Raw genomic sequence first — 22,171 nt, 5'->3', positions numbered from 1 at the left:
AAATCAGGTGAAATTTTAAAAAGTTTTTCATAAAGAGAGATATTATTTAATTTTGAGGACGACATTCGATTGATTAAGTAGAGGTTCACACGACTTCGGCCCAAAAATTTTTAGGAATATTTTTAGAAATAAGTAATGATCTAGTGGTTTCTATGATATGCATATGTTTTCTTTCCGCGAGACCGTTTTGTTGTGAAGTTCTTGGGCATGATCTTTGATGACAAATGCCATGTTGTTTTAAATATGTTTGAAATTCATTTGATAGATATTCTCCTCTGGAGTCGGATCTAAGAATGAATATGTGACTTTGAAATTGATTTTGAATTTTTGCACAAAATTCTTTAAAAAAGGTGAAGACTTCCAATTTAAGGTTAAGAAAATAAATCCATACATATCTAGTATAATCATCAATAAAGGTCACATAATATGAATAACCACCTTTAGATAGAACCGGAGATGGTCCCCACGCATCGGAATGCACAAATTCAAAAGGTCTAGTTGAAATAAAGGTTCTTGTAGGAAATGGAATAGATTTCATTTTTCCAAAAATGCAATCTTTGCAATTGATATCTTTTTCTTTACAAAACTTGTTTCCAAAAGGAAAAAGATACATTTTAGAATAACTTGGATGTCCAAGTCTTTTATGCCAAGTTTCAATACTTTTATCTTGGACATAAGTACAAAAAGAGTTTGTAGGGAGTGTCAAATGATCCATGTAGTAAAGATCTCCCTTTCTATGGCCTTGCCCAATCCGCTTCCCGGACTGGAGATCCTGCACAAAGCACCTTTGAGATGAGAAAGATATTTCACATCCATGGTCGGCAATTTGGGAGACGGAAAAAAGGTTGAGATTTAGTTTATGAACTATTCTTACTTTTGGAACAAAAAAGTTTTGACAATTTTTAGGATCTAGAGTTCCAATTTCATTTATTTTGAGAAAAGTTCCATCGGCCGTAGAGACACATGATATTTTTGAATTGGTGCATACGTTGGTTAAAGCATTTTCATGGGGAGTCATGTGAAAAGAAGTTCCGGAATCTAAAATCCAAGAATACGTACCGGGCGGTGATAAAGAGGCAATGGCGGCATCGGAGGTAGAGGAAGTAGCCTTTAAGATTTGTTGGAGAGCCATGGATATTTGACCAAGAGTGTCCTTGAGATCATCGTTTTTGCCTTCATCTTCTTTAGTGGAGGATTCTTCATCAGAAGCCACCTTAGGCTTGAAAGTCCCATTTAATTTTGGGCATGCGGGTTTAATATGTCCCGACTCATAACAATGATAACATATAATCATCTTTCTTCCACCATTCCCTTGTTTTCCAAAATGAGGTGGCTTGTATGTTTTAACATGATTGCCGGGTTTAGATACGACAAGAACTTCATTCATGCTTTTACTCATGCCATGCCGAGTTTCTTCTTGAGTAATTTCGGCAATGGTATCCTCTAATGGAGGAAGAGTGGATCTATGAAGGAGTAAGGATCTCACTTGTTCAAATTCGGGATGAAACCCAAATAAAAATTGAAACAATCTATCTTGTTCCATTTGTTTTTGTCTAAGCTCAACATCTTCCATAGCCACCCATTTAGGCTCTAAAAGAGTCAATTCATCCCACAAAGGGTTTAAAGCACTATAGTAATCTTGGATGCTCATATCTAGGGGTGACAATTTTTGACACGACCCGCCAACCCGACCCACCAACCCGCTTCTTAGGCGGGTTCGAGTTTGGCTTAAACGGGTTCGTGTCGTAAATGGGTCGACCCGCTTAACCCGTTTATTAAACGGGTCGGGTTCGTGTTAGGGGTATGCCAACCCGCCAACCCGTTTAATAAACTCTAAGACCATATCCGCCATTAACAAAAAATGTAGGGAGAAAAAGGGAAACACACCAAAACAAGTGGCCCCGACTCCCGAGAAGAACAGGTTTTTCTTCATGTCTTTAATTTATTCTGCCCGCAGTAAATATCAATCCACCGCCTCAAGGACCAATACGGTGATCATTAATATTATTTTAGCAACCAGGGTTAAATCCAAACCCCACCTTGGGTTACCACATCCCCCTTCCTCGAGCCAATATATTGAGACGACCCTCCTAGTAGGTTTTTTGCATTTCAGAGTCGCAGAGCGACGCTTCCGCCACCGCAACCTGAAACCCCTTAAAATCCGCCACCCCTTCAACCGATAACCCCACCACCCTTTTTTTGAACCTCTTTCCGGTGCGTGTGAGCAGAAACAACCATGTTGGGAGATACCACTGCGGTGAACCACACACTACCATGGTCGCTCTTCGGCTCGTTCTCAAGCCCATACTCGCCGGGGACCTTGCCGGGATCCCCCCGCGTGCTCACCCTCCCGGTGAGCGGCGTGACCATCCCCCACGGCCAGAACCACCTGGTCCACGACGCCTTTGTCGGTGGCTCCCCTGAGACCGGCTTCTACAAGGACTCGCCCGGGGACATCGCCGCCGTCCACGGCGCCCCCAGGCTCACCCTCCACCCGCTCCACAATTGCGGGGGGATCGCGGCGATCGCAGCCCTCCAGGCCCTCGGTGTCCGGTCCGTCGGCATCTCGGTCTCGTTGGAGAAGGGGCTCCCTCTCGGCAGCGGCCTCGGCTCGAGCGCGCCAGCGCCGCCGCCTTTGCCGTGAACGCCCTCTTCGGCGACCGACTCTTCGGCCTCGACCTCGTCCTCGCCAACCCGTTTACCCGCCCGCTAACCCGCCAACCCGTTACCCGACCCGACCCGTTTATTAAACGGGTTAACCGTGTCGTGTCGGGTTACCTGTTTAATAAATGGGTCAGGTTCGTGTTTGCCACAGTCGACCCGTTTAATAAACGGGTCAGGTTCGTGTTGAGGTATGCTGACCCGCCAACCCGACCTGATTGCCACCCCTACTCATATCTTCTTGTTTTGTAGTTCTAACTTTCTCTTGCAAGAAATAGGCTCTTGCAAGATCTTTTTGAGTATACATACCCTTCATAAAAAAAACAAGTTTCCTTGGCTCGGCGAAATTTTGCAATATTGGCACATACCTTTAGTTCAACATTATTCATAAACCGTGCTAGGATTTTTGCATGGTTGCTCTCCCAATTTTCCACTTGTCGTTGATGGTCTTCTATTGCTTTGAGGCAAGCATCTCCCTCAAGAGCTTTTTCTTGACCTCCTACCATCTTTGTGAGCTTAAGTTGAGGTTCCGGAACGATCCCCATTACATAACCCCAAAGCTTCTTTCCTTTCAGATTATTTTCCATTGCGGATGTTTTTTCATTGAGCTTGAATGATAGGTCGTCGATCTTGGTCTCCATTGCTTTAATAAAAGAATACGTAAAGGTGGAGAGAGAGAGACAAGATTTCACCTTGGAAGAATCGGATGGCTCTGATACCATGTAATGAAGTATGCGGAAGAATCAAGAATGCAAATGCATTCACAATGTCCAACAATGAACTTAACACAAAGGCATAAAGAAGAAATCCGCTAAGGGATAATACGAAAGGCCTTGTAACAAGGCTACACACATAAAATAAACACTCTTTTTATTAAAGAGGAGCTCACAAAGGCATAACATACACAAGGGGGGAAAGCCCCTATTTATACACTTTAAGGGACCACAAGGGGCTCCTAATAGAGTTGTTGGGAGCCCCAACGACTCTATGGTGGGCCCCCCTATGTGGCTTCAAAAAAGAAAAATAAAAAAATAAAAAATAAAAGAAAAGAAATACAAAAAAGAAAGACGAAAAATAAATACCCCTATCGGATATTATATGAAATGACCATAATACCCCTATTGAGTATTATGGTGTATTTGATGATATATATATATATATATATGTATGTATTAATACATATATTTTAACAATTCACACTTGTGAATGTGCATGTAACTTTTCTTCTTTTTTTCTTTTTTCTTTTTCTCTTTTCTTTTCTTTTCTTTTCTTTCTTCCTTTTTCCTTTTCTTTTTCTTTTTACTTTTTTGACTAAAAGTCAAAGGAGGGGGAGACGTTGGACCCCCCTCCAACGGTTAGATTTCTAACCATTGGAGGAGCTCTAATATCTAATAGGAGCCCCTCCTTTTTGGTCTCCTCTTGTATTATAAATAGGGGTGTATCCTTCTTTTGGGAGCTTTTGTGCTCACCCTTGCTCAATAGATTCAATCTTTTGCATTTCAAGTATTCTCTTTGTACCTTTGTGTACTTTTATTCAAGTGTTCTTGGTGTGTCTTTGTACACATATCCCTTTGTGGAGCTTGTGCTTGTAGTGCACATCTTTGAAGATATTTTTACATGGTATCAGAGCAAGGTTGGGAGAAAAGAAGATCATGTATTTTGTTCTCTCTATTGGGTGCCTCGAAAAGCATGCCAGCAAGTTTTGGTGATCGGGGTAAAGACTAGTTTCTTCATTCAATATTTTGGAAGCATCCTACATCGAGTAGGACCTTATATCTTCTTGTGGTACACATCTCTTCTCTTTTTTCTTCTCTTTAATGGGCGAAAATGACTCTCACTTCTCTCTTGGCTTCAAATTAAATGGATCTAATTATCATATATGGGCCGGGAATATGGAGGCCCATATCAAAGGTAAGGGTCTTTGGGGATATGTTCAAGGAACTATTCCCGAACCCGAACCTAAAATCACTATCTTTGAGAAAGGGGAGACTAAGGTTCTTGATGGAGAAGAAAAAGAAAAAGCTTTTGAGGAATACAATAAAAGGCATGAAGAGTGAGAGATAAAAAAACTACAAAATCCTTTCGTGGTTTTTCTCTTCGGTGGAAACAAAGATTAATGCCAATATATTGAAATTCAAAAAAGCATATCAAGTATGGGAGTATCTTGAACGAATGTATACGTCAAGAGACTTGTCCCATAAATATTATGTAAGGCTCCAAAATTTTAACCCAAATTTTGAGATTTTTTTTATAACAGCGGAAACAATTCACTTTACTGGGTTAATCATTCAGGCACATTATAGGAGTGATTGAAGCAATAACATTCATTTTATTCTAAATAAATTTATGACATCAGAGTTCTAAATAACGTGAATACTAATAAATTGAAATTTAATCTGAGATATCTCGGAAACACAATAGATCATATATCTTGGTTCGCACACCATCCCGCAACCGCTCTTTGACTTTTACTCTTCTCCTAAAAAAATTAAAATAATTTTGTGTCAGACTACAACTAGGGGTGGCAATTTCTGATACGACCCGCCAACCCGCTTCTTAGGTGGGTTCGGGTTCGGCTTAAACGGGTTCGTGTCGTAAACGGGTCGACCCGCCTAACCCGTTTATTAAACGGGTCGGGTTCGTGTTAGGGGTATGCCAACCCGCCAACCTGTCTGACCCATTTAATAAACGGGTTAGGCGAGCGGGTCAACCCGTTTACCCGAACCCGACCCGCCCGCCAACCCTTTTACCCATTTACATTTGGGTCCTTTTTTCTTTTGAATACTTGATTAGGGATTTAGGGTTTCTCTCGGAGAACAGGGGCTAATCCGGCGACGATCTTGCCTTCCTTGTGGGCACTCTACGGCTTGATCGCCGACGGCGTCCACTCCGTCACCACCACCCTCATCTGACCACCACCACCGATGGCGTCATTTCCCTGGCCGAGATTGTCGCTAAAGCGCAACTCGAACTCGTCGGAAAATCTAGTGGTAGAGAGGTCGGAGGGTTTCACGGTGATGGTGGTGGCGACCTTCTTCTCCTCTTCGCCCTGGCTCGGCTTCGTCTGCACGTAGGGGGAGAGCCATTTGGCGCGCATGTACTCGGGCTTCCGCCAGGGTGGGAAGTGGAGCCCCTTTCTCTTCAGCGATTGCTTTGCGGCCTCGGAGATGATGGTGACGATCTGGTGGAGCCGGTCGACTTTCCCGACAAAGATGGACGACAGGGATTGGACCACTGCCCAGTAGTGGCTCGTCGACCCGTTTACCCATTTACCCGAACCCGACCCGACCCACCAACCCGCATGCCAACCCATTTACCCGACCCACCCGCCAACCTGCCCGCCAACCAGTTTACCCGCTTACCCGAAACCGACCCGCCAACCCGTTTACCCGACCCGACCTGTTTATTAAACGGGTTAACCGTGTCGTGTTGGGTTACCCGTTTAATAAATGGGTTGGGTTCGTGTTTGCCACAACTGACCCATTTAATAAATGGGTCGGGTTCGTGTTGAGGTATGCTGATCCGCCAACTCGTCGTGTCGACCCACCAACCCGACCCGATTGCCACCCCTAACTACAACTAGTTTGCTTAGAAAATACTATGATTTTGCAAATGTACTATGTAACAAGTATGCAATGTATATGGTTAAATATAAGCAATAAAGCATTATATTAAGTGTGGCATAAGAAATAAGTAACATGAATTTAACTTATTGCATATCACAATTCTAACTCACAAAAATATAACAGGAATTAACATCTAATTAGATAAATAAACACTGGTTTAAATACTTAATTACATGTTCAATTTTCTAATCACAAGTAAACAAGTTTAAGTATAAAGCTCACAATATTTTGTCTGATCTCACAATTATAAGTCTTTAACTAGCATATGTGAACAATAGCAAGCTCAAATCAAACTCACAGATATACAGGATTTATTTCATGCTAATTCAAATAACCATATGCTAAAAGTAACTATTGACATGTTAAAGTGTAAACCTGACGATCCCTTATTCAACTGATGTACACAAGATGTTTTTAGTTAGTGTTTTTCTTTAATTATCCCATGGGTACACGCGAGCCAAGACAACCGTAATAGAAGAGAATATTCAGGGGTTTGTTATGCATTGGTGTTTTATTAACCCGAACATTCTAACTGAAACTGTAATACTAAGTGAGCGTTCAGTAACCGAGATAACCTCCCAAAGGCCAAAACAAGCATGATGCATCACTAATTTCTGCAGAAGAACGTTGAGCTACCACCTAGGACACATTGGTAGTACGAGTCTCCTAATTCCGAGAACTGGGGACCAACGAGCTATTGCCGCTCGAAGCAAGAAAACACATGTCCCCGGAGTTGTGTACCACCTACCCTCTCTAAGGTAAGCCCGAATCTGAGTGGGTTGCTCTCTTATTAATTTGTATTTTTCGATGTGTCAGGGTTTTTTCCTGATTTGAACCCAGTACTCAAAGACACTGAAGTTCCCTAAAATTTTGAATTATACCACATTAGGAGTAGATCTCCAATCATTCATACCTTAAATAGTATGTAACCAAAACTTTAACCATTAAATTGTGCAAACTCACCCAGAGTGCTTCGGTACCTTTAAACCGTCAAGCACGAATGCCCCGATACCTTTAAACCAGTCAGACAACAATTATTATATTTCAATTTACTTGTGTATTCTCTTTATAAACTCAAGGGCTCCCGTGGAACCCTCTTACACAAGGTTTGGCCATTCATGTGCCAGCATCAACCCAACCCGTAGGCTTGGTTTTGAATTCATTCTTTGAGAGTTATATATAGAGCTACCCTTCCAAGTTATTCACAAAAAGTAGATGTACTGCTTCATAACCACAATCTTTTCATCATACTCAGTTTTATTATCACTAAAATCATGGACTTCCACTTCATAGGAGTAAGAACCACATAAGGTTAATCTTTTACATTAAAGTGTTTATAAACAGGGTTTGATCATTGGCACAATGTACTGTTTATTTGTGATTTTTGTTTAAAGAATACGAGAATAGGTAAGTAATTCAAATTGGCAATGTAATCACGTTGTCACAAGAAATTTTGGATGCTAGTGCCAAATCCTTTCAAGTGCTGTCACCTATAGGCAGATTACACAATATGCAAGATAACTGTAGAAAAGCTCATGGACTTTCTGATTAACTAAACTTGATTGAGATATAGTAAATATCAATAAACTTTGCACCTTTCATTACCTAAAGTACAGAAAGAACACAATCTGTACAAAAATTATAAAAACAATATGCGGCAGTCAGCTTGTGCCCAAGAATGCTTATTGTAAACACAGAACTGGGTTTCTCTTGCTGAACAAAATTCAACAGAACAATCTCTGTCAGTATCCTTGTTGCAGGAATAAGTTTCTACCAATGACCTCAACACATATATCTAATATTGCTTATTATTCTTAAAACAAAAATTGTCTCTGTCGATGGATCTACTATGCATAGTTACTCGGTCATTGGGACCTAACACAGATACGTCAAGGACCATTTGTAAAGTTTTAACAGGATTTTCACTTAGACTACTTCAGAAATTGCGATAAGAAGTACAGGGTTTTATCCAGGATGCCAGACACAAAAGTATATATATATTTCTTTATGTAGCCCAGGGGGCATTTCTGTCATTTCCCATTTTACGCATGTTCACACTTGTGAATGTGCATGTAACTTTTCTTCTTTTCTCTTTTCCTTTTTCTTTTTCTCTTTTCTTTTCTTTCTTCCTTTTCTTTTTCTTTTTACTTTTTTGACTAAAAGTCAAAGGAGGGGAAGACGTTGGACCCCCTCCAGCGGTTAGATTTCTAACCGTTGGAGGGGCTCCAACATCTAGTAGGAGCCCCTCCTTTTGGTCTCCTCTTGTATTATAAATAGGGGTGTATCCCCACTATTGTAACTCAATTCTTTTGGGAGCCTTTGTGCTCAGCCTTGCTCGATAGATTCAATCTTTTGCATTTCAAGTGTTCTCTTTGTACTTTTGTGTACTTTTATTCAACTGTTCTTGGTGTGTCTTTGTACACGTATCCCTTTGTGGAGCTTGTGCTTGTAGTGCACATCTTTGAAGATATTTTTACATTAGCATCACAATTTGCTGAAGCTACATAACTCTTTTTTATTGATACTTTAGGGTTTGAACTTTCACATAGATATTTTCTCAACTGTTTGTAATTTATGTATGGAAAATAATATGAGTATATCTTTTATTTCCTGTCTGGATGATGGCATGCTGATATACAAAATATTTCATTATTTCTCTTACCTCATGCAAGCTTTCTTTGTTTGCAGTTCTTTCCGTTGCTGTTGAAGTTAATTGCTTGGCATGGGGAAAAGTAGGTTTTTTTTTTCATTGGCTGGTAAAATGTATCTGATGGATATCATGGATTTGATTTGACTTATTTCATGCATTCTTTGGATTTCTGTTGGCCATTTGATCGTTGAGTAGTTTTCCTATTGGCTATTGTTACATAAAGTCATGAATATTGTTAAGTGTTCGCTTCTTATCCTTCTTCTAGGTCTTGTCAGTAGTATTGAGTGGTTGTTTTGATCATATCAAATGATACTGTGGAAAATTAAGTGATTTGTTAGTGAGTACCTCTTTCAAGTGGATGCATGTCACTTTTAAAGTGGTTACTACTTAAGAATTACTTCCTGTAATTCTTATGTATCACAAGGAATTATATCGATAACTCACATTAGATATTGCCTAATAAAACTGAAGAAAATATTTTTGTTTCTAATTGATTATTAGGACCTTTGCATGCTTAAGTTTCTGATATTCCACATAAATCTGTGTTATATTCTGATAAAGCTTTGTTCTGTGCTGTCTATCTCTTCTCAAGCATTCTGATCGCTATCCCAATTTGCTAGAAATTGAAAGATTCTTGGTGACATGAGGGTTTCAACTACTTGCTTTTGTTGCATGTGGAAGATAAATGTACAAATTGCTGCAACATCTAAATATCACCAATAAAACATGATAATGGCGATGCATGTCTAAACCTAGCCAATATGCAAGATATTAGCTAAAATGTCTCATGATATATCATGATATTTAAGGAACCAATTTTTTATTTGGTAGGGGTTGTCCTATACAGTGCCTATAAAAAATTTGGCCTCAATTTCTGAAAGTGAGTATTTTTGAAGAATTCTTGGAGGATAGCTGGGAATTGGTAAATAAAATTTAAACTTTTGTAATAATATATATTTTTAATTGTTTCTTAAAGTCTTTTCTTCTAATGGCCTTTTGATTCTCTCTCGGTCTCAATGATTGTATGAGGTTGATGAGATTCTTTTGTGAAATATAGATTTGTGAGACAAAAATAATTATTTAAATGTTAGAATTTTGACCACAACATTTATGAGGGTAGAGGTACATTAGTTACTTGTGATGCCTACCTAGATCTTGTTAATCGTTGATGTTGCTTGGGAGTAACCACTTTATATATGCTTTTGAATAATTTAATTACCAAAAAGGTCTCGATATCTTGCGATTATATGGTTGATATATGATATCGATAATAAACGATGCATTGTTAACATATTGACTTGTGACCTATGTCACAGGGATTCGGCTAGCAGGGTGCCGCACCCGCGTCGACGCGGGTGCGGCACCGGGTGCGGTCAACCCGATCCTGGGTGCGTTGACCGCACCCATGATCATTTAGGTCCATTTTTTTTTTTTTAAATTTGCCCAAATGGGCTGCGATTTTTTTTAAAAAAAAAATTATGCTGACAGCAGCTGTCAGCTGCTGACAGCTGCGAAATTTGAAAAAACCCGCGTGTTCCCCCGACCCCCTTTATATATATATATATTACATTTTTGCCCCTGCCGCACCCCCGCACCCGGGTTTTTTGGAAGTGCCGAATCCCCGCACCCGCACCCGCACCCGCACCCGCACCCGCGCCCGCACCCGCACCCGCACCCATGTGACATAGCTTGTGACTAATGTTATGCATATGTTCACAAAAAGTAACCAAAATGTTTCTGTTTGATTGAATTCCAAAATTCAAGAAAATGCTTTTACCTAAAATGTTAGAATATATTTCGGCTTTGAAGCTTTTGAAGATAGAAGCAGGTATATAACTTGTGGCAATATGAATGTCACTGATCTTGAAACTCGATATTTTGGACCTCTAGGTTATACTGTTAGTCATTCTGTTAAAATCCTCTTTTGCCATTATTTTTCACTTCGGTTCTCAGTTTAATTTTTTGTAGTGCTATCTGCTAGCCTAGCATGAGGATGGGCATTGATTGCTCAGCACATTTAAGTTGATAGCATACACAATGATATTCTCTCATGAATTTCAAGTATTATTATATGTTTATCATTTCAACCCTCTTCACATGTGGTAGCATAGTTGAGAGCCCATTCCAATAAGCATCACGCTTTACATCATCTTATGTTCATTTTTCACTTCTATATAGAGTGCAAGCTGAGGCGTTACCTGCAGCTTATCTCTTACCTGCATTTAAAAGCATGTATCTGAGAGGCATGCGAGTGTCATGCTTTTGTAAACATTGGTTCTGGCATGTTTTGTTTACTTAGTATCTGTGGTTGTACCTTTAGGTATGTGATTGCAATTTTTATGTGTTGGTCTGTATTGATTATTTTCCAAGAAGGGTGTTCTGTGATGAAATTCAATCTTTTGTGATATGTTTGGATTTGCAGGTTGGAGAAGTCCTTTTTAATGGTCTTTCCTGGAATGATGGCTCCAGGATCATTTCTTCCACTTTTTCCATCACTTGTGGATTTGCCAAGTGAGTTCACATTTTATTCTAAAAGTCATTTGATTCTATTTCATATAGCATGCCCTAGTTTTTTATTTAGTAAGAATTAATGTTTGATTCCATGAAAACTGTAATCCTTTCATCTCTTTACATTAATTTGTGCCACAGTCACTCCATATGGGTGGGTTGGAGCAGCTAGACACCATTATCTTCCATGGGCATTCCTTGGATGGTGGGTTAGTAGGGATTGGATCTGCACCATTCTGCTTGTAAGAACTTGCTTGGTGACAAGGGTGGGGCAGCCTGAATTGTCATGAAATGGCATGGATCCCAATGCACTCCAAAATGAACTACAAGAATCGAAACATAATACATTTAGACAAAAACATAAGAACTAAAATGAAACACAGGGAATGTGAATGAATAACTTCATTAATAAAGAACATTAAATAATACAAAAGAAAAATATATATAATCCTCACTACAATACACTCAAACACACAATGGCCTAAAACTACCCATCACTCTTACTTTACAAAGGTACTCACCCACCCATATTTATAGAGAAAAGAAGGGAGAAGAGAGATTAAAGGAGAGAAAAGGAGAGATCACACTAGCCGTTGGACTAGGTCCAACAACTAGTCCAAGTCAACCAAAGTTGACTTAACTTTAAAGTATTATATATATATATTACAAGTATATATACATATATATAATATATGTAAATAAATACAGATATATATATACATACATATATAATATGTATATATATATATATACAATATTCTCTATATACCTAAGTCACACAGACTCGGCTAGGGAGGCGCCACACCCGTGTCGACATGCCCCGACACGGGTGTGGCTTCGGACACGGCCCAGACTCGGTCAACGCCGAGTCGAACTCGGTCAACGAGTCGAGGCCGAGTCCATCCTTGTTTTGGACTCAGTCAATGTTGACTAAGTCAAAAAATGTCCGTTTTGATTTTTAAAACACGTTTTGGATCCGGGTCGGGTCGGGTCGGGTAAATACCTAAGTTACTTTGCATAAAAAATGTAATAACATCACATAAAAAAACTGCAAAATTTATTTTAAACTCGAACTTCAAAACCTCGCAAATACTTGAGTTACTTCGCATGAAAAATGTAATAACTTCGCATAAAAAAACTGTGAAGTTTCTTTCAAATTCGAATAAATAATCTGTGCAAATACTTGAGTTACTTCGCATAAAAAATATAATAACTTCGCATAAAAAAACGAAATTTCTTTTAAACTCAAACTTCAAAACATCGCATATGGAAGAAATTCACACCGAAAACGATAGGCGTGAGGGCTAAAAAGGTCATAAAAATAACAATATTTGTGATTTTGGACAATAGATGAATTTGAAAAATTTTAAGGCTTTTCAGGAAACATGTCATTTTGGTTTTATAGTATGGTCATTTTTCGAAAAAACAAAGTTTTAAATCAAATCCAATAAAGGTAAGATGAAAATGTAGAATGAATATAGTGCAATCATATGCACTACAATATGTTAATTGATGCAATCATATACATGGTCAATAAAAACAAGCTATATAGAGAAATAACTCAATCTAGAGTCAAAACATATATAGAGATTATCAAAGAACCATATATAAGCAAATAACATACATAACCATCACCAACCATGAACCCACATATATCACAAGAAATTTTATCACAATACAACAAATATAAATTCTCTAAGAAGCATGCAATGAAAGGTAAGATGCCTTCAAGAACGAACAAAGTGTCCACTAATAAGTTCAAAGTGCACAATCTCAAATGTCACTAAGGGCTCAATCACAAATGCCACCAAGGGCATAAAAATGTTAAATTTATTGTAACACAATATGCAAGAAGCATTTAATGAAATATCAATTCACAAGAAGGAAGCAACAAGCATACAAGAGTCTTATAAAATGCTCAAGAAAGAGTATAAAAACAAGAACCCATTAGAAAATATAACGCATAATAGGGAAGCATGTTTAATATTATTAAAATATGCATTCGAGTTCATGATGACAAACCATGCTTATGCCATTCAATAATAATCATAAAGGCTATATAATTAAAATCATGCATGGTTAAATAACTAGAATCACCAAAGAAACATCACAATATATTAAAAGTCCCAAAGATAATTTATATATACACGTGTTAAGAGACACAAAAAGGATACAACATAAACTTTAATATTTTGCAAATCATGAAACACATAATATTTTAAGAAACCACATATTTTGGCAAAATATAAGTTTTTCAATATATATTTATCCATAATCCAAAACATGTATTTCATGTATCAAAAGACAACAATTTCTACATATTCTAATTTTAAAAGAAAATATTTATTTTTAATATAACATTTTTAAAACACCTACCATACACACGAAAATAGAAAAACAAAAATACATACCATAATGCGAAATCCTTAAAACCATACCATTCATTACTACAAATCTTTTCCAAGACCACGATGTCAAGCTCTATACCATGTCACAAAATGACATGGATCCCAATGCACTCCAAGAATCGAAACATAATACATTTAGACAAAAACATAAGAACTAAAGTGAAACACAAGGAATGTGAATGAATAACTTCTTTAATAAAGAACATTAAAAAATACAAAAGAAAAATACGTATAATCCTCACTACAATACACTCAAACACACAAAGGCCTAAAACTACCCATCACTCTTTCATCTTACAAAGGCATACACCTACCCATATTTATAGAGAAAAGAAGGGAGAAGAGAGAGATTAAAGGAGAGAAAAAGGGAGGTCACACTAGCCATTGGACCATCCAACAACTAGTCCAAGTCAGCCAAAGTTGACTTAACTTTAAAGTATATATATATATATATATATATATATATATATATATATATATATATATATATATATATGAACCACCTAGAGTTTGGTAACCTATGAGTTTGGCACCCTTCTGCTCCCAGGAATAAGTGCTTGCTGATAGAAAACAGAAGTTTTTTTTTTCTTATGGCTTCATAAGTGTGGCTTGCGGTTTACTGTATTTGGGTCCTTTGTCACTAGTTCATGAGTACTTAACTTCAGCTGACAGCTTGTGCTTTATGGTATTTGTGCCCTTTCTCACTAGTTTGGTTTTTTCTATGCAATTTTATTTATCCAAAATCAGTACTGGTGATAGCTTTGGAGAAGGTGGAAAAGAGTTCAGGTTCACTAATTGGGAGCAGCATAGCATCAATGCAGAAGAGTACGGCACCTGAGGTTATCTTTATTACTTTAGAAGGATTAAGTAAGATTATTTCTCTTTCAGGTTGTTTAATGATTTTGTGCTGCTCTGTTACAGATGTTACTTGCACTTATGGATGAAGCCTATACTGGCTCTACCATACAAGATAGGGGAGTGGATTCGGGAGATGAGAATGACAGATCAATTGATGTTGATGATTACCTTTTTCTTGAACTTCTTAAGGATGAGAACGATGGGTTAGCTGTATGGCTCTTTTAACTTCAATCACCTACACCTTTATATTTTTGCGGAGTGCATGTCTTATCTTGTGTAGATTTAAGTTTGATTTTATTTATGTAATATAATTTGTTTTTTTAACTTCATCATGGATCATTAAAATTCTATGTAGCTTGAATGTTTTAAACTTTGACGGAGATTACAAAAAACTTGTTGATCACTGAGACAACATTTTTTGGTTATTTGCCTTTAACAAACCTTGAAATTGTATAGTCTTGCCTTTAATTATTCAATCTGAGTATATGACTTTGAAATAAGTGTCCTTTTGGCAGCATTTATTGGACCATTTTTCTGCTTGCTAGGTGGTGGGAAGCTTTTCTGCATATCGATTGCCTTGACACAGAAAAAAAGAGGGAACCTTATGGCTTGAATTAACTTCATTGACTATCTGTTTGCAGATTAAAAATTTATTGAACAACCTGATCTTTCTAGCATAATGAGAGTTTGGAATTTGAATTTGTACTTTGTTGCATGTATATCAATTGCCCTGACTTCTTGACACAGAAAAAAGAGGGAACCTTATGGTTTGAATCAGAGTTACCGGAAGCTTCTTAGGTAGGTGGGAAGCTCGCTTCCCGGAAACTCGCTTCGGAAGCGCGATACTCCTCGCTTCCGAAACTTCATGGGAAGCTCGATTCCCCCACGCTTCTTCTATGCTTCTCATACACATGGTCTATGCATACTATATACTTTTCTCACATTTCTTTTCATCTTTTTCATGTATTTTCTCTCACGCTTTCACTCACTTTCCATGTATTTTCTTTAAATTGGTAACCATCATTGTTAGATTTTAACAAAAAATTAACTCTTTTACAGAAAAATCATGAAATATAAGAATGATCAATTTTATTTTAGTTTTTATTTGTTTATTGTTTGATTCCATATTGCTTCATTTTTTATTCATATTTCGCTTTTAAATTGAAACTTCGCTTCCCACTTCGTATAAATTTTAAAATGCCTCGCTTCTCGCTTCCGCTTCCCATATCGTTTCCCGCTTCCTCTTCCTAGTTTGGCAACCTTGGTTTGAATTATCTTCATTAGCTATCTGTTTGCAGATTGTTCAAATTTTATTCAACTATCTGATCTTTCTAACATAATCAGAGTTTGGAATTTGAATTTATACTTTGTTGCGTGTTTAAAGAATAATTATGTTCTATGATCATGGGCTTTTTTCTTCCATAATTTTCTTGTTTGACATGAACATATGGAGGTGTTCAGGTGTTGACTGCATTAATTTCTGCTGTCTTTAGGAGCGTCACTGGACATCCAATAGGATGGCAGCCTCATTACAGGCAGCTATTGGTACACCACAATCTGATAGACTGAGGCAGTCACTCCGCATGGCCCTGCGGCTTCTTGAAGTTTATTTTACAATTGCTTTGCGAGATGTCAATGACTGTATGTTGCGTAACCATAATTGTCATATTTTCTCTCCTAATATATATTTCAATACAGCTTATGAATCTCTTTCATCTTTATCCTAATTGGATCTCTTGCTGTTAAATGACATTTTTTCAGCTCTCATATGTGCTTTGATTCCACTGTTAATGGCAAGGCATTCTACATTATTCCCAGATGAGAACTTTGCTGCTGAGGTGGGTGAATGATGAGACCGAGCTTCCTCTTGTCATTTTGCTGTGTATGTGTGCATTAGTTTGTTAAAATATGATGTATATTTATATATATATATATATATATAGATTACGACACATACACATATATATTATATATATATGTCTATGTGTCTATCTATATATAAATATATATATATATATATATATATCTATTTTTGTAAAACCTGATAGGGGTATTTCTGTCATTTCACCTGTACACGCATATCTTTGATATGCTTTCTTTTTTCTTTCTTTTTCCTTTTAGTCTTTTTCTTTTTTGTTTTTTTAATTTCTTTTTTTTCATTGGAGAGGGGTCCACATAGAGTCGTTGGACCCCTCCAACGGTCATAAATATGACCGTTGGAGGGGCTCCAACGACTCTATGGGAGCCCCTCCTTGGGTCCCTTGCTGTGTATAAATAAGGGGCACAGCCCCATGTATTTGTTAAGCTTCTAGTGAAGCATTCAATGAAGTGAAATATATTTTTTTATCTCTTTTTGTGCTTGACCACTTTTGTGGTTTATTTTGCCCTTTAGTGGCCTCTTGTGTATGTGCGTGCTTCCGTGCTTTCGCTTGGAGACGTTGCTCTTTTCATTTGGCACTTCATTACATGGTATCAGAGCCTTGGTTAAGAAGGCTTCATCGGATTCTCCCTTGACAAGTAATACCTCTCCTCTCTCTTGTCTTATAATTTTTCTCTTCTAATGGCCAACAAAGATGCAAAGATCGATCTCTCATTCAAGTTGGATGGGACCAATTATCGCATGTGGGCGGCCGCTATGGAGAATAATCTCAAAGGTAAAAAGCTTTGGGGTTATGTATGTGGAACCATTCCGGAACCACAACTAAAGTTAACTAAATTTGAAGGAGGTGAAGAAAAAGCTTTGAATGAAGAAGAAAAAGAAAAGGCTATTCTTGATTACTCTTCTAAAATGGAAGATTGGGAAAGTGAACATGCTAAAATCTTAGCATGGTTCATGAATAATGTCGAATTGAAGATTTGTGCAAATCTTGCAAAATTCAAAAAGGCTAATGAAGCATGGTTTTTCATGAAAGGTATGTACACTCAAAGGGACCTTGCTAGACATTTCTTTTTACAAGAAAAGGTAAGAGCTACCAAGCAAGGTGATATGAGCATTAGGGACTACTATAGTGCCCTATCCTCTTTATGGGATGAACTTGTTCTTCTCGAACCGCAATGGGAAGGGAGTGCTATTGCTATGAGACAAGAGCAAATGGAAAAAGAGAGGTTCTTTCAATTTATTCATGGGCTTCGTCCCGAATTTGAACAACTTAGAGGATCTCTACTTCATAGGGCCTCTACTCCTCTAAGCGATATTTTGGCCGATTTATGTCAAGAAGAAACCCGCTTGGCCTTGAAAAGAGATGTTGATGAAGTGCATGCCGTGTCTAGACCCGGCAACAATGTAAGACCATATAAACCACCACATTTTTGGAAGAATAATGGTGGTGGAGGAAGAAAAATCATTTGTCATAATTGTAATGAACCGGGTCATATTCGTCCCGATTCCCCTAAATTCAAGAAGAAGGTGGCTTCCGTGGGAGAAACCCCTCCAATCATCAATGAAGATTCTAAGAAGGATGGTGACATAAAGGATTCCATTGCTCATCTAACCGAAACTCTTCAACAATTTATGAAGATGAACGCCTCTACATCATCATCCTCACCTTCCACTTCCGGTGCCGCCATCTCTTCTTTCCCAGGTATGACTTCTTGGATTCTTGATTCGGGTGCCTCTTTCCATATGACTCCAAATGCATCGCTTTTATCAAAACCAAGTCTCAATAAATTCAAATCATATGTATCCACCGTCGATGGAACATCTTTAAATGTTGAGGGTATTGGAAACCTAGAGAAAATTTATGACCAAAACAAAGAATTTTTTGTTCCCAAAATCCGGATCATCCCAAAACTTAATTTAAATCTTTTTTCCGTCTCTCAAATTACCGATTTTGAATGTAATGTCTCGTTTTCACCAACCCATTGCTATGTGCAGGATCTCCGGTCCGGGAAGCGGATTGGGCAAGGCCATAGAAGAGGGGACTTTTACTATATGGATTTTTTGTCTTTGCCATCCAAATCATTTTGTAATCATGTTCAATCCAAAGATATTGAGACTTGGCATAAGAGACTCGGACACCCTAGTATTTCCAAATTGTACCTTTTTCCATTTTTGGAAAAAATTTGTAATACAAATACATTTACATGCAATGATTGTATTCTTGGGAAAATTCACTCTCTTCCATATTCTCATAGCAATTTTGTGTCAAAAAGGCCTTTTGAACTTGTGCATTCCGATGTATGAGGACCGACACCCGTTATGTCCAAAGGAGGCTTCTCTTACTATGTTTCTTTTATTGATGATTTTTCTAGATACACATGGATTTATATTATCAAAAATAAATCCGATGTCTTCACTAATTTTAAAGAGTTTCACGCTCTTGTTCAAAATCAATTCCATCACAATATAGCCATTTTTAGATCCGACTCAGGAGGAGAATACATGTCTAAAGATTTTCAAAATTATTTTAAAACAAATGGAATTTTACACCAACGATCTTGTCCTAAAACTCCGCAACAAAATGGTCTTGCGGAAAGGAAACATAGGCATTTAATCGAAACCACAAGAACTCTTCTTGTGTCTAAAAATGTTCCTAAAAATTTTTGGGCCGAAGCTCTTCTTACCGTAAGATATCTTGTGAATCGTATGCCCTCTTCTTCTTTGAAAAATGTTTCTCCCTTTGAAAAATTATTTAAAATTACTCCCGATTTTAATAGACTAAGAATCTTTGGATGCAAATGTTTTGTGCTTAGTCAAGGACAAGATAAGTTGTCACCTAAAGCTATTGAATGTGTGTTCATTGGCTATGGTGAGAATAAAAAAGGCTATAGATGCTATGATATTCGAAACAATAAATTATATGTGTCAAGAAATATAAACTTTATTGAAGAACAAAATGTTTTTGGTATCCACACATCTAATGAAGACATCGATTATTCTTTTCTATTTGACTTAGCTCCTAGAATCGAGTCTCCTAAGGATATTACTTGTGATACTAGTTGTGATGGAATTTCACATTATAATGATATACCACAACATGATAATATTTCTCAAAATGAAAATCTTAATGATACAAATGTTTATACCCGGCGGATAGGAAATGAACATCAACCTGCTATTGACAGATACTCTCAAGACTTCTCTTTAGAAGAATCTACTGACAACAATCTACCTAGGAGATCTTCTCGTACTAGTAGGCCACCACAAAAATTTGTGTCCTATGAATCCTTTTCTCCGAATTATAGGGCCTGTCTCATGTTAATACATTCGTATCACGAACCTACCTCATTCAAGGAAGCTAAAGATCACCCACATTGGGTTGAAGCTATGAAAATCGAATTAGTGGCTCTTAACAAGGCCCAAACCTGGAGCATTATTCCTCAACCTTTAGGAAAAAAAGCAATTGGGTGTAGATGGGTATATAAAGTCAAAACCAAATGTGATGGGTCTCTTGAGAGATACAAAGCCCTTCTGGTTGCAAAAGGCTATGCCCAAGAATATGGGATTGATTATGAAGAAACCTTTGCTCCTGTGGCCAGAATGACTAGTGTACGAACCTTAATTGCTTTAGCATCCATCAAACAATGGCCTATATACCAACTTGATGTTAAAAATGCATTCTTAAATGGAATTTTATGTGAAGAAGTTCTTATGGATCCTCCGTCGGGTCTTGAAATTGGGAAAGGTAATATTCTAAAATTAAACAAAGCTCTTTATGGGTTAAAACAAGCACCAAAAGCTTGGTATGATCTTTTTAGCAAAGTAGTTCTTGATAATGGCTTCTCCTCATGTTACACTGATACTGCTTTGTTTGTTAAATCTTCTAATGAGTATATAACAATTCTGTTATTATATGTTGATGATATGATTATCACAGGTAATGATAAGAAAGGTATTGATCTTATTAAGAATATTCTTAAGAAAAATTTTGATATGTCTGACCTGGGTTTTCTAAGGTATTTCTTAGGAATTGAAGTTGCATACTCCCCCAAGGGGTATGTCCTATCTCAAATGAAGCTTGCCTCTGACATTATTGCTAGGTCTGGGCTGACTGATGACAAAAGGGTGGAGACTCCAGAAGTGATTAATGCCAAGATGAGAGCCAATGATGGCACTCCTTTAGCAGATCCCACGCCTTATCGTCAATTGATTGGATCCTTAACATATTTATCTATCACCAGGCCTGACATTTCTCATGCAGTTCATAGTGCAAGCCAATTTCAAACTGCCCCTACCACTACTCACATGGCAGCAGTTATGAGAATTATCAGATATCTAAAAAATTCCATAACTAAGGGAGTGTTCTTATCCTCTTCTTCACCTCTTACTTTACTTGCGTATACTGACTCTGATTGGGGGGGTAACCCCGATGATCGTATTTCTACCACAGGTTATTGTGTGTTCCTTGGGGAATCGCTTATCTCCTGGAGGTGTAAGAAGCAGCGTAAAGTTTCTCTCTCGTCTACCGAAGCAGAATATCGTGCGATGGCCACTACCACAACTGAGATTATATGGTTAAGAAGTCTGCTTAAAGATATGGGTGTCTCACTCTCAACTCCTTCAAAGCTGTGTTGTGACAACAAGAGCTCCATTATATTGCTAGCAATCACACTTTTCATGAACGGACAAAGCATATTGAGATGGACTGTCATTATGTTCGAGATGAGTTCTTACGAGGCACCATTCAATTCCCATATGTTTCTACCGAATATCAGTTGGCGGACTTCTTCACCAAAGCTTTGCCTTCGCCTCGCTTCTACTTCCTCCTTAGCAAACTCTCGGTGATTTCACCGTGCGTTTGAGGGGGGGTGTTAAAATATGATGTATATTTATATATATATATATATATATATATATAGATTAGGACACATACACATATATATTATATATATATGTCTATGTGTCTATCTATATATATAAATATATATATATATATATATATATCTATTTTTGTAAAACCCGATAGGGGTATTTCTGTCATTTCACCTGTACACGCATATCTTTGATATGCTTTTTTTTTTCTTTCTTTTTTCTTTTAGTCTTTTTCTTTTTTGTTTTTTTAATTTCTTTTTTTTCATTGGAGAGGGGTCCACATAGAGTCGTTGGACCCCTCCAACGGTCATAAATATGACCATTGGAGGGGCTCCAACGACTCTATGGGAGCCCCTCCTTGGGTCCCTTGCTGTGTATAAATAAGGGGCACAGCCCCATGTATTTGTTAAGCTTCTAGTGAAGCATTCAATGAAGTGAAATATATTTTTTTATCTCTTTTTGTGCTTGACCACTTTTGTGGTTTATTTTGCCCTTTAGTGGCCTCTTGTGTATGTGCGTGCTTCCGTGCTTTCGCTTGGAGACGTTGCTCTTTTCATTTGGCACTTCATTATATAGTTGTCACAGAGTAGTTGAAATTTTGATGATCATATAAATTTGTTTTTAACATGGCTTATTTTCTAATATTAGTGGGTTTAATCATACCCAATATGCCACAAAATTCAACTTTCAAGAAGGTGAAAAATCTAAG

The 22,171-nt window shown here is 37.6% G+C and overlaps 1 protein-coding gene across 2 annotated transcripts in view; it reads left to right on the top strand.

The window, feature by feature from the left end:
* The window catches only part of LOC149834769 (AP-5 complex subunit zeta-1), a 116,818-nt gene that overhangs the window by 64,584 nt on the left and 30,063 nt on the right, over positions 1 to 22,171 (top strand). For both annotated transcript variants that reach the window (XM_090011539.1, XM_090011540.1), the window contains 6 exons: positions 8,976 to 9,019; positions 11,360 to 11,448; positions 14,601 to 14,692; positions 14,775 to 14,921; positions 16,205 to 16,352; positions 16,473 to 16,549. In XM_090011539.1, coding sequence (XP_089867665.1) covers positions 8,976 to 9,019; positions 11,360 to 11,448; positions 14,601 to 14,692; positions 14,775 to 14,921; positions 16,205 to 16,352; positions 16,473 to 16,549 — 597 coding nt within the window. The remainder of the gene's footprint in view (positions 1 to 8,975; positions 9,020 to 11,359; positions 11,449 to 14,600; positions 14,693 to 14,774; positions 14,922 to 16,204; positions 16,353 to 16,472; positions 16,550 to 22,171) is intronic.

Source organism: Nuphar pumila, chromosome 6, assembly GCF_984573655.1.
Source record: "Nuphar pumila chromosome 6, dmNupPumi1.hap1.1, whole genome shotgun sequence".
Taxonomy (NCBI): Eukaryota; Viridiplantae; Streptophyta; class Magnoliopsida; order Nymphaeales; family Nymphaeaceae; genus Nuphar; species Nuphar pumila.
The sequence above is the reverse complement of the archived record's forward strand: the minus strand, read 5'-3'. Positions and strand labels throughout refer to the sequence as shown.